The following is an 18004-nucleotide window of genomic DNA, read 5'->3' as shown; positions in this document are numbered from 1 at the left end:
TAATTTTTCTGATTTTCTGCCTCATGGTGGATTTAGTATATTTATCATTCACTTATATTTTCTCTGCTCTTGGCTTATTAGTTAGGTCACTTTAAAAAAATAGTGGTTGCTCTAGGGTTTACAAAGTTCACATTTAATACATCACACTCTATCCTCAAAGAATATTATAGTAGTTTATGTATAGTTAAAACTTCTTATGAGAGTATGCTTACACTTCACCCCATTCTGTATCATATTGTTATTACTTTTATTAAAGTTGTAATCCCTACACATATCTTTGTTTACACTATGAATTATTAGTGCCTGATCAATAAAATAATAAAATGTTCTATATGTGGACCCCCAAAATTGGATACAGGTCTCAGGCAATTTAGGAAGTTATTTTAGCCAAGGATGAGGATGCGCACACATCATATGGCCTCAGGAGGTACTGGTGACATGTGCCCAAGGTGGTCCGAGCACAGCTTGATTTTTATATTTAAGGAGACACCAGACATGGAGCAACATATGTAAGATGAACATTTCTTCGATTTGGTCTGGAAAAGTGGGACAACTCGAAGCAAAAGTGGAACATCTCACAGTAAATAGGAGGCTTCCCGGTCACAGGTTGGTGACAGAAAAAAATTGTATTCTTTTGACTTACTGATTAACCCTTCCAAAGGAGGCAATCAGGCAAGCATTTATCTCAGTGAGCAGAGGAATGACAATGAATAGATTGGCAGCCTGGTTTACCCTAAGCAGTTTCTACCCTGAATTTTTCCTTAACTTGGTAATTTGGGGCCGGAGAGATTTCCCTTTCACATGCATATCTACATCTTTACCATTTTCTGGGTTTGTAATTCGTTTGTGTAGATTCACCTTTCTGCCTGGTATTTTTTCTGCCTGAGAAAACGTGTTAACGTGTCTGGTAATGCATTTCTACTGGGGTGAATAATTGAAATGTTATTTGTCTGAAAAAATTATGTCATTTTGTGTTTATTAGAGTGATAATTGTAAGCCCACCGAAAGAAATATTTCTCTCTCAAAATAGTTTTTTTTTTTTCTTTTCTTTTTTTTTTATAGGTGGTATTTCACCATGATGGCCAGGCTGGTCTTGAATTCCTGACCTCAGGTGATCCACCCACCTTGGCCTCCCAAAGTGCTAGGATTACAGGCATGAGCCACAGCGCTGGGCCTCAAAATAGTTTTCTATTTTCTAACATAACCATTTGTTACAGTTCCTATCTCAGTGCTGAAATTCCTTATTTGCTCATCCATGATGTCTACTTTGTCCAATAGTGATACCGTTTACATCTATGTTCCCACCCACATCTCATGTTGAATTGTAATCCACAACATTGGAGGTGGCGCCTGGTGGGAGGTGATTGGAGCATGGGGGTGAAATTCTCAGGAATGGTCAGACACTATCCCTATGGTACCGTTCCCATGATAGTGAGTTCTCAAGAGATGTGGTTGTTAAACAGTGTGCAGCACCTCCCCCATCTCTCTTCCTCCTCTTTTGGCCATGTGAGGGGCAACGTCCTCCCTTGCCTCCTTGATGATTGAATGTTTCCTGAGGCCTTCCAGCCATGCTTCCTGTACAGCCTACAGAACGATGAGTCAATTACAGATACCTAAAAATGTGGAAGCTGCTTCTGCAATGGGTATCAGGCAGAGGCTGAAACAGTATGGAGGGCTCACAAGAAGATAGAAAAATGAAGTAAAAGTTGAAATTTCCTAAAGACTTGTTTAATGGGTTGTCCCTAGGTGGCTGATAGTCATAAGGACACTGAACACCAGGCTGAGGAGGTCTCAGATGGAAATGAGGAACTTACATGGAAGTTCCACTATTCTTATTGATTAGCCATAAACTGGTGTCCTTGTGCCCCTGCCCTAGGGATCTGTGGAACTTTTGAACTTGAGAGTGGTGATTTAGGGTTTCTGGTAGAAGAAATTGCTAAGCAGCATAGCATTCAAGATGGGGCCTGGTTGCTGCTAATAGCATATGCTCATGTGTGTCAACAAAAACATGGTGTAAAACTGGCACTTATATTTAAAAGGAAAGCAGGGTGTAAAGGTTTTTAAAATTTTGCAGCCTAGCCACATGGTAGAAAAGAACAACCTGTTTTCTGGGGTGGAATTCAAGCTAGCTGCAATAATCAGCTTAAGTAACAAGGAGCTGAATGTTAATAGCCAAGAAAATGGGAAGGTAGCAAAGGCATTTTAGAGACCTCTGCAGTAGCCTCTACTCCTATCACTGGCTGAGAAGCCTTGGAGGGGAGAATGCTTTCATGGGCCACAACCAGGGCCCCACTGCCCTGTACACTGCTGCTGATATCTTGGCTGCTCCAGTGCCTGCCTCAGCCCAAAGTGTCTCCAATACAGCTTCAGCCGCAGGTTCAGATGGTGCAAGCCGTGATACTTGGTGGCTTCCACTAGGTGTTAATCCTGTGGGTGCACAGAGCAACAGCTGAGGCTTGGGAGCCTCAGCCTAGATTTCAGAAGATGTGTGGAAAACCATGGATGTCCAGGCAGAAGCCTAAACAGGGGTCTAGTCCTCATGGAGAACCTTTACTAGGGCAATGCAAAGGGGAAATGTGGTGTTAGAGCTGCCACAGAGTCCACACTGGAGCACTGCCTATTGGAGCTGTCAGAGGAGGACCAACATCCTCCAGACCCTAGAATGCTAGTTCCATTAACATCTTGTAACTGAGCCTGGAAAAGTCATACATACTCAATGCCAGCCCCCTGGGGGCTGGACCCTGCAAAGTCATAGGGTTAGATCTGCCCATGGCTTTGGGAGCCCAGCCCTTGCACCAGTGTGCCCTGGACAAGAAATCAAAGGAGATCATTTTGTAGATTTAAGGTTTAAAGACTTCCCCACTGGGTTTCAGACTTGCATAGGACCTGCAGCCCCTTTCTGTTGGCTGATTTCTCACAAGTATTTACCCAATGCTTATGCCTCCATTCTATCTTAGAAGTAATTAACTTACTTTTATTTTATAGACTGAAAGGCAGAAGGCAATAGCCTTGTCTCAGGTGAGACTTTGGATTGGGGACTTTTGACTTAATTCTTCAATGATTTAATACTTTGGGCAATTGTTGGGATTGTATTTTACAAAGTGACAAGGACATAAGGTTTGGGAGGTGCCAGGGCAGAATTATAAAGTCCAGATCACTGTCCCCACCCAAATCTTAGGTTGAATTGTAATCCCCAGTGTTGGAGGTGGGGCCTCTCAGGAGGTGACTGAATCATGGGGGTGGAATGCTGGTGAAATTAAACAGCGGAAATAAACTACTACTTAAAATGGAATATTTTAGTAAATCTGAGAGAAAGAAGAAAAGGCTTAGAAAACACTGAAAATATTTAAAATGCTATAAAATCAAGTAAAACATCAATAAGAACATTATATGATAGAACAAAAGATGACACATAAAATCATGTTTAAAAATCATCTACTAGGCTACTCAATGTTTTTATAAAATATTCATGATGCATTATTTGAAATCATTTATAAGAGAATTGCACAAATTTTTGACCCCAACCTAAAATCTAAGTCTAAATACATATAAATGTGTGGAAAGATCCACATCTAAATTTTATCAAATACTGTATCCACATTATGATGTTACTGTTATGATGGTATTATGTCATTAGTCCTATTCACATATTTCATACCTTTTATGTGTTTTCCATGTTGTTCTGAAATAAATATGAATTATGCTCATGGTCAGAAAAAAAAGATATCAACAAAAATATATTTTTCTTTGACAAAATTCTGATATAAGAATAATTTTAAAAGTGTAAAATTTGTTTTTGACAGTTATTTTTCCTCTTTGGAAATCCCTAAATTTATATATATACTCAGCCTGTTCAGTAAGAGTTCTTGCGTTTCATGTTCCTGACTCTTAACCCTAATAAATGTTAACTTATTATAAATTACGGAGGATAAACTAATATATTCAAATTAATGAAGTTACAAAATTATACTATAGCAAGGAAGGCCCAGAATGAATAACCATTTCACCAGGTTTTTCATGTGCTAAGACTATAACACAGATCAAAACAGATTAAAAACATGCTCATAGAGCTAACGTTTTATTTAAAAACACAGATGATTTTTAAAAAGTAGTAAAATTCTTAGTATACACAGGAGTGCTAAATTGTATGTAATTATGCTGGATATATTTTTGTTATAACATTAAATTACATACATTTTTAGTATTCTGTAGTTTGCTTTTTTAATTATCTCTGATCTTATTTGAAGACAAATTTTAATTTTTTCAGTCTATTTTATCAACTTATTTTTAATACATTTTATTTTCACATGTTGATATCATATATAATAATGGTCAAACATATTTTCCTTGTTATGAAATTTGATAGTTTGACATTTTGGCCTAAGACTGTGTTAATTTCTGTATGTGGTATGAAATAGGGAGCAAGGTTCGTATTTTTTATATGTATGTGACATTTCCCAGCAACTTCTTGTTGAAATACTACTATTTCCTCATTCGATTGACTTTACAGCTTAGGCAAAATGAATTAGTGACAGGTAGGGATATTTCTGGTCCTTCTATTCTACTTTTCCATCCTTTTTCAGTAACATACTACACTGGTTAATCTACTTAGGCAGTAATTCTGGAAATTACAAGTGTAAATTCTCCAACTTTGTGATTCTCCTTCATATTGTTTTGAATATTCTAGTTTTTTTGCCTTTATATCAGTTTTAGAATCATCCTGCTAATATCTTCAAATATTTTTCTGTGACATTGGTTGGAATTGCATTAACTCTATAGATCAGTAGACCTCTATAAATCTATAGATTTGAATCCTTCAATCTATAAATATACTCCTCTAAATTTAGTAATTATTTGATTATCTTAGTGTCTTTATACTCTTACCATATATATGTTTTAAAAATAATTTCCTATTGATACCGTAAAAAATTGCCACAACTTTAGTTGTTTACAACAACACACATTTATTATAATAGCGTTTAAAGGTCAGAAAATCTAAATTTGGTTTATCTCCACTAAAATTAAGGCATTGGCAGGGCTTTGTTCCTCCTGTTGGCTCTAGGGGACAATCTACTTGATTATGTGTTTTAGATTCTAGTTCCTTTCTCCACTCTTTGGCTCATGGCCTTTACCTTCACCTCTAGTCAACACTATAGCATTTTCCAATGTTTCTCTTATTCTGTTCACCTTCCTCCTACTTACAAGGGCCCTTGTGATTCTGTTGGGCTCACCTAGATAATCTAGGATAATTCCAGTCTCAAAATATTTAATCACACCTGCTAATTTCTTTCTATCATAAAATGTGATGTGTTTGAGTTCAAAGGTTTCTCTGTAAACATCTTTTAAAGGGGAACTATTATTCTGCATACCACAGAGATCTCGTAGTTTTTCTACAAAGTTTCACCAAAATATTTTATGTGTATATTAGTTTATGTTTCAATTGGCTTGATTTAATCATTTCATAATGTACACATATTTCAAAACATGTTGTACCCCTTAAATATATACAGTTGTTATATCATGTAAACCTTAATAATTTGGAAGATAAAGGCTGAATAGTACAAAAGAGTGTTTCACTGAAGGAAAAACCATAAATAGCAGTGAATATACTACTCTTCTGGAGAAATCATGAAAGAGATATGATAACAACTAAATTCTCTTTCATTTCTGGATATCACTTAAAATTATATAAGTAAACATGCATTTACTAGAATAGAGTTTTAGAAATTATATAGTACAAAGAGTTATAACTTAGGAAAATTTTATGTACATAAAATACTTCCAACTGACAGAATTGTTTTGCTTTTCAGAATGCCACCCCTCCAAAAATAAAGATTCTATGTATTCTATTAGCAGAATTGTTTTCATTATGGAAAGGATACTTCAACTGATTTTTTTACATGTGAATACATGAATGATCTTATACGTACTCATACATTTTGAATCTAAAACAACAAAAATCCTGCCTGTAACCATATAGCAATTGTTTTTTATACTTTCTGTCTTTTGGTGTATATGCAGTAGCCTCTATTTCAGTTGGAAACAAAATTGTATTAATCACTTACTATGTATAACATTTTTTACATATTTTCACAATATAAGTAGCTTGCTTATAACTTGCTTCCCTAACATGCATACTAGTTTCATGCTGCAGATCGAATCACACAGTGTGGCACTTGTCTTTCTCTGTCTCTGTCTCTGTCTCTCTGTCTCTGTCTCTCTGTGTGTGTGTGTGTGTGTGCGTGCGTGCGTGTGTGTGTGTGTGTGTGTGTGACTGTGTATGCATTTCCCTCTATCTCTCCCCAGGAGGTTAAGAGTTAAGAAGTGTCACCACAAGCAAATGGGGAGAGAAGCCTAGGAGCTGTCTCTTGAGTAACAATTCTATCATACCCTTCCATTCTTCAAATATATTCTTTAAAAATGGGAACAAATAGATAATTAAAAGGAAGAAAATATTCTTGGGTGGACTATGCTTACCCCTTTATGATTGGTAAAGTAAAGCTTAGAAATGTATTATAAAGGTTAATCAGAAAATCTTTTCGAATTTGATAGAGAATGAACACTGTAGATGAGCAATGAAGGGATCTAAGAAACAGGAGAGTGTTTTGGGAGCTCTAAAGGAGGAGCCTTGCAAATGATGACTAGTTGATAGGTGAGGAAAGTTTAGAGAATTTGGTAATCTGGGGTAAAAACTCTCAGCTGACGAACAATGGCTGTGGCCTCTATACACTGTCTTTCTCATTTGAGCCACGCCTCATTTGGCAAAAATAGATAAATTCTTGAAGAACCTGAGTGGATGTGTTTTCTCAGAAGTCCGCTGTTCCTATATATAGTCTCATGAAAGGCCCAAAAAGTTCCTTGAAGTAGCCCCACACTGAAGAGTGAGTGCACAGGACCCAAAACAGGCATCACTGTGCGTGCAATTACAGCCCCATCCCCAGGGACACCACGTGCGCAGCACATGCTGTACATTACTCTTCACAAGAAGGTGGGATTCATGTTTTAGTCCACATGAATGACACCTCCTTGTGAAGGGCACTGCACGCTGAATGGCTGAATGTGGCATCCCAGACCAAATGCTCCCCATTCATGAAGCCTTTATTTAAGTCCATATAGGTGTGTGCCTTCACATGGCCACCAAGACTTATGCCAAGAAACCATGCAGCTTCTGGCCCCCAGCACTCACCTTTACATCCTGCCCTCAGTGAGATATGAACATGCAGACTTTGGTTTTGTTTTGTTGTAATCCTGGCCACTCAGGAGCCTGATGCAGGAGACTCCCTTGAATCTGGGAGGCCGATGTTTCAGTGAGCAGATATTGCAGCACTGTATTTCTGCCTGAATTTCAAATTGAGACCCTGTCTCAAAGAAACAGAAGTAAAAACAAAATAAAAAAATAAAAAATAAATTTGACACTCAGCCAAGGTTTCTGTTCTAAATCTCCAGCTATGATGCACAGACCTAAATTCCAATGGAAAAATCATAGAATACAACAACCTGGATGGAAAGAAGTGGAGAAGTGTCAGAGGGTCCCAGGTTGGAGAGAGCAGAAATTTCATTTATTTCTAAGGCTATGAAGTTACAAGAACCCATAGAAATTAATATTAGAGAAAATCAGAACAGATAACGGGCTGGAAGACAAGAAATGCTATTTTATTTCTCTTACCTCCATGATTCTTTATACTTCATTTATTTGGTTGGCTTCTCTCCCTCTCTCAGTTTGTGTGTGTTATTAACAATTAATAGCCCCAAGATTTTGTACCTGTAAGATTTAGTGATTACGTATTTTTCATCATTTAACTTTTACCCAACTTTCACAAAGGTCTTCATTTTTAAAATGGGATTATTTTACAAAGTATAACATTGTTTGGTATTTTTAAGTAATTTGACAATTTCTGTCTTAATTAAAGCATTTAGATCATGTATATTAAAATAGTTTTATATACATGCATTTAATTCAACTGGCTTTCTAGTTGTTTTCCATGTTTCATTCTTTTCTGATTCCTAATTTTCCTGTTTTTCTACCTGATGGTGGATTTAGTATTTTTATCATTCAGTTATTTTTTCTCTACTTTTGGCTTATTAGGTAGGTCACTTTAAAAAAAATAGTGGTTGCTCTAAGGTTTAAATAGTTCATATTTAATACATCACACTCTGTCCTCAAAGAATATTATAGTAGTATATGTATAGTTAAAACATCTTATGATAGTATGCTTATGATTCACTACATTCTTTATCATATTATTACTTTTATTCAAGTTGTAATACCTACACACATCTTCATTTACACTATGAATTATTAGTGACTGATCAATACAATAATAATAACATGTCCTCGGTGTGGACCCCCAAAATTGGAAACAGGTCTCAGGCAATTTAGAAAGTTACTTTAGCCAAGGGTGAGGAGGCACACCCATGACACAGCCTCAGGAGGTACTGGTGACATGTGCCCAATGTGTTCCAAGCACAGCTTGGTTTTTATATTTTGGGAGAGACCAGATATGGACAACATGTAGGATGAACATTTTTTCAGCCTGGTCTGGAAAGGAGGGACAACTGGAAGCAAAAGAGGAACATCTCAAGGTAGATAGGAGGCTTCCAGGTCACAGGTAGATGACAGACAAACAATTATATTCTTTTGACTTACTGATTAATCTTTCCAAAAGAAGCAATCAGATATGCATTTATCTCAGTGAGCAGAGGAATGACAGTGAATAGATTGGGAGCCTGGTTTACTCTAAGCAGTTTCCACCCAGAATTTTCCCTTAACTTAGTGATTTAGGGGCGGAGGTATTTCCCTTTCACATCCATATCTGCATGCTTACCATTTTCTTGGTTTGTAATTCGTTTGTGTAGATTCACATTTCTGCCTGTTATTTTTTCTGCCTGAGAAGAATGTGTTAACATGTCTGGTAATGCATTTCTACTCAGGTGAATAATCAAAGTGTTTGTCTGAAAAAATTATCATGTCATTTTTGTATTTATTATAGTGATAATTGAAAGCCCACTGAAAGAAATATTTCTCTCTCAAAATAGTTTGCTGTTTTCTAAAATAACTATTTGTTACAGTTCCTATCTCAGTGCTGAAATTCCTTATTTGCTTATCCGTGATGTCTACTTTTTCTAATAGTGATACAGTTTGCATCTGTGTTCCCACCCATATCTCATGTTGAATTGTAATCCCCAATGTTGGAGGTGGTGCCTGGTGGGAGGTGATTGGGCCAAGGTGGTGGAATTCTCAGGAATGGTCTAGCACCATCCTTTTCGTACTGTTCTCATGATAGTGAGTTCTCATGAAACGTGTTTGTTAAACAGTGTGTAGCACCGCCCCCTCTCTCTTCATTTTCTGGCCGTGTGAAGGGGAAGCTCCTCCCTTGCCTCTTCTATGATTGCAAGTTTCCTGAGGCCTCCCAACCATGCTTCCGGTACTGCCTACAGAACAACGAGTTAATTACAGATACCTGAAAATGTGGAAGTAGCTTTTGCATTGGGTATCAGGCAGAGGCTGAAATAGTTTGGAGGGCTCAGAAGAAGACAGAAAAATGAAGGAAAAGTTGAAGTTTCTTAAAGTCTTGTTTAATGGGTTGTCACTAGGTGGCTGATAGTCATATGGACACTGAAGAACAGGCTGAGGAGGTCTCAGATGGAAATTTGGAACTTATATGGATGTGGAGTAAAGATCACTTTTCTTATGGAATAGCCATAAACTGGTGGCATTTTGCCCCTGCCCTAGGGATTTGGGGAACTTTTGAACTTGACAGTGGTGATTAAGGATTTCTGGCAGAAGAAATTTCTAAGCAGCATAGCATTCAAGATGGGGCCTGGTTGCTTCTTACAGCCTATGGTCATGTGTGTCGACAAAAAAATGATGTAAAACTGTCACTTGTATTTAAAAGGAAAGCAGAGTATAAAGGTTTTGAAAATTTGGAGCCTGGCCACATGGTAGAAAAGAACAACCTATTTTTGGGGGAGGAATTCAAGCTAGCTGCGAAAATCTGCTTAAGAAACAAGGAGCTGAATGTTAATAGCCAAGACAATGGGGAGGCCTCAAAGGTATTTCAGAGACCTCTGCAGTAGCCTCTCCTCCTATCACAGGTCCAGAAGCCTAGGATTGGAGCATGCTTTCATGGGCCACACCCAGAGCCCTACTGCCCTGTACACTCTTCCTGATATCCTAGCTGCTGCAGTGCCTGAATGAGCCCAAAGTTTCTCCCAAAAAGCTTTAGCTTCAGGTTTAATTAGTGCAAATGGTGATACTTGGTGGCTTCCACTAGGTGTTAAGCCTGTGGGTGCACAGAGCAAGAGGTGAAGCTTGGAATCCTCGGCCTAGATATCAGAGGATATATGGAAAACCATGAATGTCCAGGCAGAAGCCTAAAGCAGGGGTGTAGTCCTCATGGAGAACCTTTACTAGGGCAATGCAGAGGAGAAATGTGGTGTTGGAACCACCACACGGAGTCCACACTGGAGTCCTGCCTAGTGGAGCTGTGAGAGGAGGACCAACATTCTCCAGACCCTAGAATACTAGTTCCATTGACAGCTTGTAGTTGACTCTGGAAAAGCATAGGTACATAAAGCTTCAAAAGATATTTTAAAAGTCAATCAGAAAATGTATTTGTCTTTGAGAGAAAATGGACACTGTGGATCAGCAATGAAGGTACCTAAGAGGCAGGAGAGGGCCGGGCGCGGTGGCTCAAGCCTGTAATCCCAGCACTTTGGGAGGCCGAGGCGGGTGGATCACGAGGTCGAGAGATCGAGACCATCCTGGTCAACATGGTGAAACCCCGTCTCTACTAAAAATACAAAAAACTAGCTGGGCGTGGTGGCGCGTGCCCGTAATCCCAGCTACTCAGGAAGCTGAGGCAGGAGAATTGCCTGAACCCAGGAGGCGGAGGTTGCGGTGAGCCGAGATCGCGCCATTGCACTCCAGCCTGGGTAACAAGAGCGAAACTCCGTCTCAAAAAAAAAAAAAAAAAAAAAAAAGAGGCAGGAGAGTCTGTTGGGAGCTCTAAAGGAGGAGCCTTGCAAATGATGACTAGTTGATAAGTGAGAAAATTTAGAGAATCTGGGAAACTGGAGTGAAATCTCTCAGGTGACAACAATGGCTGTGGCCTCAATGCAATGTCTTTCTTATTTGATTCAAGCCTCATTTGAAAAAATAGATAAATTCTTAAAGAACCTGAGTGGATGTGTTTTCTCAGGAGTCCACTGTTCCTATATATAGTCTCATGAAAGACCTAAAAAGTTCCTTGAAGTAGCCCCGCACTGAAGAGTGGGTGCATAGGACCCAAAACAGGCATCACTGTGCTTGTAGCTACAGGCCCATCCCCAGGGACACCACGTGTGCAGTACATGCTGTACATTACTCTTCTCAAAAAGGTGATATCATAGTTTAGTTCACATGAATAACACCTTCTTGAGAAAGGCACTGCACGCTGAATGGCTGAATGTGGCATCCCAGACCAAGTGCTCCCTATTCATGCAGCTTTTATTGATGTCTTTATAGAAGTATTATGCGTTTGCATGACCACCAAGATTTATGCCAAGGAACTAGGGAAATTCCAGCCCCTAGTGCTGTCCCTTTCATCCTGCCTGGAGTGAAATTTTAACACGTAGATTTTTGTTTTGGTTTCTTTTAATCTCTGCTACTGAGTAGGCTGAGGCAGGAGAATCCCTTGAACCTGGAAGGCAGAGGTTTGGTCAGCAGAGATCCTGCCACTGTACTCCAGGATGAATTACAAAGTGAGACTCTGTCTCAAAACAAAAACAGAAAGAAAATCAAACAGAGAAAACCTTAAAAGTACTGTTTAAGTAGAAGAACCAACCACCCAGCAAATCTTCCTGTTGTCCTAAAACTCCAACTGTGCTGCAGAAACCTAAATTCCAAGGAAAGAACCACAGAATACAATAACCTAGATGCAAATAAGTGAAGAGTCAGAGGATACCAGGTTGGAGAGAGCAGAAATTTCATTTGGTCTTCAGGCTATTCGGGGGAAGAACCCATAGAAATTAATATGAGAGACATCTGTCTTGTAGACAGATAATGGGCTGGAAGATAAGAAATGCTATTTAATTTCTCTTAGCTCCATGATTCTTTATAGTTCACTTATTTGGTCTCTCTCTCTCTCTCTCTCTCTCTCTCTCTCTCTCTGTGTGTGTGTGTGTGTGTGTGTGTGTGTGTGTGTGTGTGAACAGTAATAGCTCTATGATTTTTTAACTCTAATATTTAGTGTTTGCATTAATATTTTTTCCATCCTTTTATGCTTTTACCCAACTTTCATATAGGTCTTCATATTTAACATGGGTTTCTTTTAGAAGGTATACGGTTGTTTCTTATTATTATGGAATTTGACCATTTCTACGTTAATTGAAGCATTTAGATCATTTATATTAGCATAATGATTTATATACACGTATTTAAATCTACTGGCTTACAAGTTGTTTTCTGTTTCATCTTTTTTTTATTTCTAGTTTTCCTGTTTTTCTGCCTTATAGTGGATTTACTATTTATATGCTTCTGTTATATTTTCTCCATTCTTGGCTTATTAGGTCACTTTAAAAATGCAGTGGTTTCTCTAGCATTTACAAAGTTCATATTTAATTCATCACACTCTATCTTCAAAGAATATTATACTAGTTTATGTACAGTTTAAAAATCTTATGATAATATGCTTACAGTTCACCCCATCCTTTGTCATTTTGTTGTTAATTAATTTTATGAAAGTTCTAATCCACACACACATTGCTTGTTTAGGCTGTTAATTACTGACGAATACAATAGTAATAAAATGTCCTCTGTGGCAACTCCCAAAATTTGAGACAGGTCTAACTTAATTTAGAAAGTTAATTTTGCCAATGGTGAGAATATGTAAGCGTGACACAGCTTCAAGTGGTCCTGGTGACATGTGCCCAAGGTGCTCAGAGCACATCTTGGTTTGGGTTTCTTTGTTGTTGGTGGTTTTAGTCTCGTTCTGTGCCCAGGCTGGAGTGCCAGGGGCTTTATCTGGGATCACTATAACCACTGGCTTCCAGATTCAAGGGATTCTCTCACCTCAGGTTCCCAAATAGCTGGGATTATAGGCACCACCTCCATGCCAGGCTAAGGTTTGTTTTTAGTAGTGATGGTGTTTCACCACGTTGGCCAGGCTGGTCTTAAAATCCTGACCTGAAGAGATCTGCCTGCATCAGCCTCCCAAAGGGAAGGGATTACAGGTATGAACCACCATGCATGACCAGTACAGCTTGGTTTTAGACATTTTAGGGAGACATGAAACATCTATCAACATATGTAAGATGAACATTTGTTCAGTCTGGTCTGGAAAGGAGGGACAACTCAGAGCAAAAGTGGAACACCTAGTGCGGTGCGGAGGCTCTCAGGTCACAGGTAGGTGACAGACAAAAGGTCACATCCTTTCGAGTTACTGATTCACCTTTGCAAAGGAGGCAGTCAGATAAGCATTTATTTCAGTGAGCAGAGGGATGACTGAATAGAATGGGAGGCAGGTTTGCCCTAAGCAGTTCTCAGCTTGACTTTTCCCTTTAACTTAGTGATTTGGGGTCTGAGATATTTCCCCTTCACATCCAAATCTTCAGCTTGATTATTTTCTGGGTTTTTATTTGTGTAGATTCACGTTTCTACCTGGTATGTTCTCTGCCTGAGGAAATGTGTTAACATGCCTTGTAATGCATTTCTACTGGGGTGAATAATCAAAATGTTCTTTATTTGAAAAAATTATGTCATTTTTGTGGTTCTTATAGAGATAATTGTGAGCCCATCAAAAAAAATTGTCTCAAAATAGTTGGTTTGCTTGTTTCTAACATAGCCATTTCTCACAGTTTCTAGCTCTGTGCTGAAACTCCTCATTTGTTCACCGTGAAGTGTACTTTTCCAGTAGTGATGTTGTTTGGGTCTGTGTTCCTACCCACATCTCTTGTTGAGTAGTGATCCCCAATGTTGGAGGTGGGGCCTGGTGGGAGTTAATTGGATCATGGTGGTGGAATTCCCATGAGTAGTCTAGCACCATCCCTGTGATGCTGTTCTTATGAGAGTGAGTTCTCATGAGATATGGTTGTTAAACAGTGTGTAGCACCTCCCCCATGCCTTCATCCTGTTCTGGCCATGTGAGGAGCTAGGTCCGCCCTTGCCTCTTGGATATCTGAAAGTTAACAGAGGCCCTCCTTGCCATGCGTCCTGTACAGCCTACACAACCTCAGCCATTTACAGATACCTAAAAATGTGGAAGCAGCTTTTGCATTGGGAAGTAGGCAGTAAAATGTGATATTCTTGAGTTCAGGGTTTCCTCTGTAAACATCTTTTAGAGGGAAGTTATTATTATGCCTACCACAGAGATCTGGTAATTTTTCTATACAGTTACACTTAAATAGTTTATATTAAGTTATGTTTCAATTTGCCTGTTTTAATCATTACATAACGAATAGATATATCAAAACATCATGTTGTATACTTTAAAAATATACCATTGTTACATCAGGTAAACCTTAAGAAATAGGAAGAAAATTGGCTGAGTAATAAAAAAAAAAAAGTCTTTCAGTCAAAGAAAAACCATAAATACCAGTGAATATACTATTCCTTTTGAGAAATCATAAATGTGCTGTATCAACTAACTCTTACTTTTCTTTGATTTTAGGCTATCACTTCAAGTTACATAAGTAAACATGTATTCACTGTAATTTATTTTTAGAAACTATATACTAAAAAGTTATCACTTTCAAAAATTCTATGTACATACAGTATTTCCAGCTGACAGAATTTCTTTTACTGTTTAGAATGCCGCTCCACACCCCAAAAAGCAAAGAGTCTGCATATTCTATTATTACAATTGTTTTCATTATGGAAAAGATATTTCAATAGATTTTTTTTATGTTAAGCTATTAATGGTCTTGTACATATTCATACATTCTGATTCTAGAAAAAACAAACTGAAATCCTGCCTGTAACCATATAGAAATTGTTTTTTAGAGTTTCTTACTTTTGGTGTATCTGCTGTAGCCTCTAATTCAGTTGGAATAAAAATTGTAGTAATCACTTACTATCTATAACATTTTTTACACATTTCCACAATATAAGTAGCTTATTTATTATTTACTTCCTAAACATGCATTCTAGTTTCATGCTGCAAAGTGTCTCACCCAGTCTGGCACTTGTCTTTCTCTTGTGCCCACTGTGTGTGTGTGTGTGTGTGTGTGTGTGTGTGTGTGTGTGTGTGTTAGAGTGTGTGTGTGTGTGTGCGCCTGTGTTCATGTCCCTCTATCTCTCCCCATGACATTAAGAAGTGTCAACACAAGCAAATTGGGAGAGAAGCCTAGCAGCTATCTCTTGAGTATTAATTCTATCATACCCTTCTGCTCTTCAAATATATTCTTTAAAAATACGGACAAAAACATAATTAAAAAGAGGTAAATATTCTTGGGTGGACTTAGCTTACCACTTCATGAATTGGTGACATAAAGCTTAGGAACGTATTTTAAAGGTTAACCAGAAAATCTTTTAGTACTTGAGAGAAAACAAACACTGTTGATCAGCAATGAAGGGATCTAAGAAGCAGGAGAGCTTTTGGGAGCTCTAAAGGAGGAGCTTTGCAAATGATGGCTAGTTGATAGCTGAGAAAAGATTAGAGAATTTGGGAAGCTGGAGTAAAACCTCTCAGCCGACGAGCAATGGCTGTGGTCTCTACACAGTGACTTTCTCATTTAACCCAAGCCTCATTTGGCAAAAAGAGAGAAATTCTTGAAAAACCTGCATGGATGTGTTTTTCTAGGAGTTCACTGTTCCTATGTATAGTCTCCTAGAAGGCCCAAAAAGTTCCTTGAAGTAGCCCCGCACTGAAGAGTGGGTGCACAGGACCCAAAACAGGCATCACTGTGCTTGCAGCTACAGCCCCATCCCCAGGGACACCACGTGCGCAGTACATGCTGTACATTACTCTTCTCAAGAAGCCGCCATTCACGTTTTAGTCCACATGAATGACAGCTCCTTGCGAAGGGCACTGCACGCTGAATGGTTGGATGTGTCATCCCAGACCAAATGGTCCCCATTCATGCAACCTTTATTTAAGTCCATATAGGAGTATGCCTTCACATGGCCACCAAGACTTTGCAGCTTCTGGTCCCCAGCACTCACCTTTACATCCTGCCCTCAGTGAGATGTGAACATGCAGATTTTGGTTTTGTTTTGTTGTAATCCTGGCCATTCAGGAGGCTCATCCAGGAGACTCCCTTGAATCTGGGAGGCTGGTGTTTCAGTGAATGGAGATTGCGCCACTGTTTTCCAGCCTGAATTTCACACTGAGACCCTGTCTCAAAGAAACAAAGTAAAAACAAAATTAAGGAGAAAAAGAAATTTAAATTGGTGGTTAAGTAGAAAGGACCAACCACTCAGCAAAGCTTTCTTTTATCATAAATTTCCAGCTATGAATCACAGGCCTAAATTGGAACGGAAAAATTACAGAATAAAACACCCTGGATGCAAAGAGATGGAGAAGAGTCAGCGGGTACCAGGTTGGAGAGAGCAGAAATTTCATTTATGTCTCAGGCTATGGAGTTACAAGAACCCATAGAAATTAATATGAGAGAGAATCAGGACAGATAATGGGCTGGAAGACAAGGAATCTCATTTTATTTTTCTTACCTCCATGATCCTTTATACTGCATTTATTTGGTTGGCATCTCTCTCTCTCTCTCTCTCTCTCTCTCTCTCTGCCTCCCTCAGTTTGTGTGTATTATTAACAATAATAGGTCTACGAATTTGTAGCTGTAAGATTTAGTGATGCATTAACATATTTTCCATCCTTTAACTTTTACCCAACTTTCACAAAAGTCTTCATTTTTAAAATGGGATTATTTTACAATGTATAATGTTGTTTCCTATTTTTATGTAATTTGCCAATTTCTGTCTTAATTGAAGCATTTAGATCATGGATATGAAAATAATTTTCATATACATGCATTTAAGTCAACTGGCTTTCTAGTTGTTTTCCATGTTTCATCCTTTTCTGATTCCTAATTTTTCTGTTTTTCTGCCTGATGGTGCATTTAGAGATTTTATCATTCACTTATATTTTCTCTACTCTTGGCTTATTAGTTAGATCACTTTTTAAAAAAATAGTGCTTGCTCTGGGGTTTACAAAGTTCATATTTAATTTATCACACTCTGTCCTCAAGGAATATTATACTAGTTTATGTATAGGTAAAACATCTTATGAGAGTATGCTTACAATTCACTACATTCTTTATCATATTGTTATTACTTCTATTAACGTTGTAATCCCCACACACATTTGTTTATGAATTATTAGTACTGATCAATAAAATAATAAAATGTCTTCTGTGTGGACCCCCAAAATTGGATACAGGTCTCAGGCAATTTAGAAAGTTATTTTAGCCAAGGGTGAGGATGCGCACACATCATATGGCCTCAGGAGGTACTGGTGACATGTGCCCGAGGTGGTCCAAGCACAGCTTGATTTTTATATTTAAGGAGACACCAGACATGGAGCAACATACGTAAGATGAACATTTCTTCGGTTTGGTCTGGAAAAGTGGGATAACTCGAAGTAAAAGTAGAACATCTCACAGTAAATAGGAGGCTTCCAGGTCACAGGTAGGTGACAGACACACCATTGCATTTTTTGACTTACCGAATAACGCTTCCAAAGGAGGCAATCAGATACGTATTTATCTCAGGTAAGCAGAGGAATGACAATGAATAGACTGGCAGCCTGGTTTACTCTAAGCAGTTCGGAGCTTGACTTTTCCCTTAACTTAGTGATTTGGGGGCGGAGATATTTCCCTTTCACACATATAGCTACATCATAACCATTTTCTGGGTTTGTAATTCATTTCTGTAGATTCACATTTCTGCCTATTATTTTTTCTGCCTCAGAAAACGTGTTAACATGTCTGGTAATGCATTTCTATTGGGGTGAATAAATGAAATGTTATTTGTCTGAAAAAATTATCATGTCATTTTTGTGTTTATTACAGT

At 38.3% G+C, this 18004-nt stretch overlaps 1 protein-coding gene across 22 annotated transcripts in view; it reads left to right on the top strand.

The window, feature by feature from the left end:
- LOC141582798 (uncharacterized) overlaps positions 1-18004 on the top strand; it is a 177988-nt gene that overhangs the window by 94486 nt on the left and 65498 nt on the right. For 16 of the 22 annotated variants that reach the window (XR_012515693.1, XR_012515692.1, XR_012515689.1 and 13 more), the window contains one exon: positions 484-17620. The exons of 3 other annotated variants lie outside the window; for them this stretch is intronic. Coding sequence is in view for 1 of the 19 variants with exons in the window: in XM_074391845.1 (XP_074247946.1) it covers positions 484-606 (123 nt within the window). In the remaining 18 variants the exon portion in view is untranslated. The remainder of the gene's footprint in view (positions 1-483; positions 17621-18004) is intronic. 3 more of the 22 variants (XR_012515685.1, XR_012515700.1, XM_074391845.1) reach the window with 3 other exon arrangements.

Source organism: Saimiri boliviensis, chromosome X (assembly GCF_048565385.1).
Source record: "Saimiri boliviensis isolate mSaiBol1 chromosome X, mSaiBol1.pri, whole genome shotgun sequence".
In the NCBI taxonomy this organism is placed as follows: Eukaryota; Metazoa; Chordata; class Mammalia; order Primates; family Cebidae; genus Saimiri; species Saimiri boliviensis.
The sequence above is the reverse complement of the archived record's forward strand: the minus strand, read 5'-3'. Positions and strand labels throughout refer to the sequence as shown.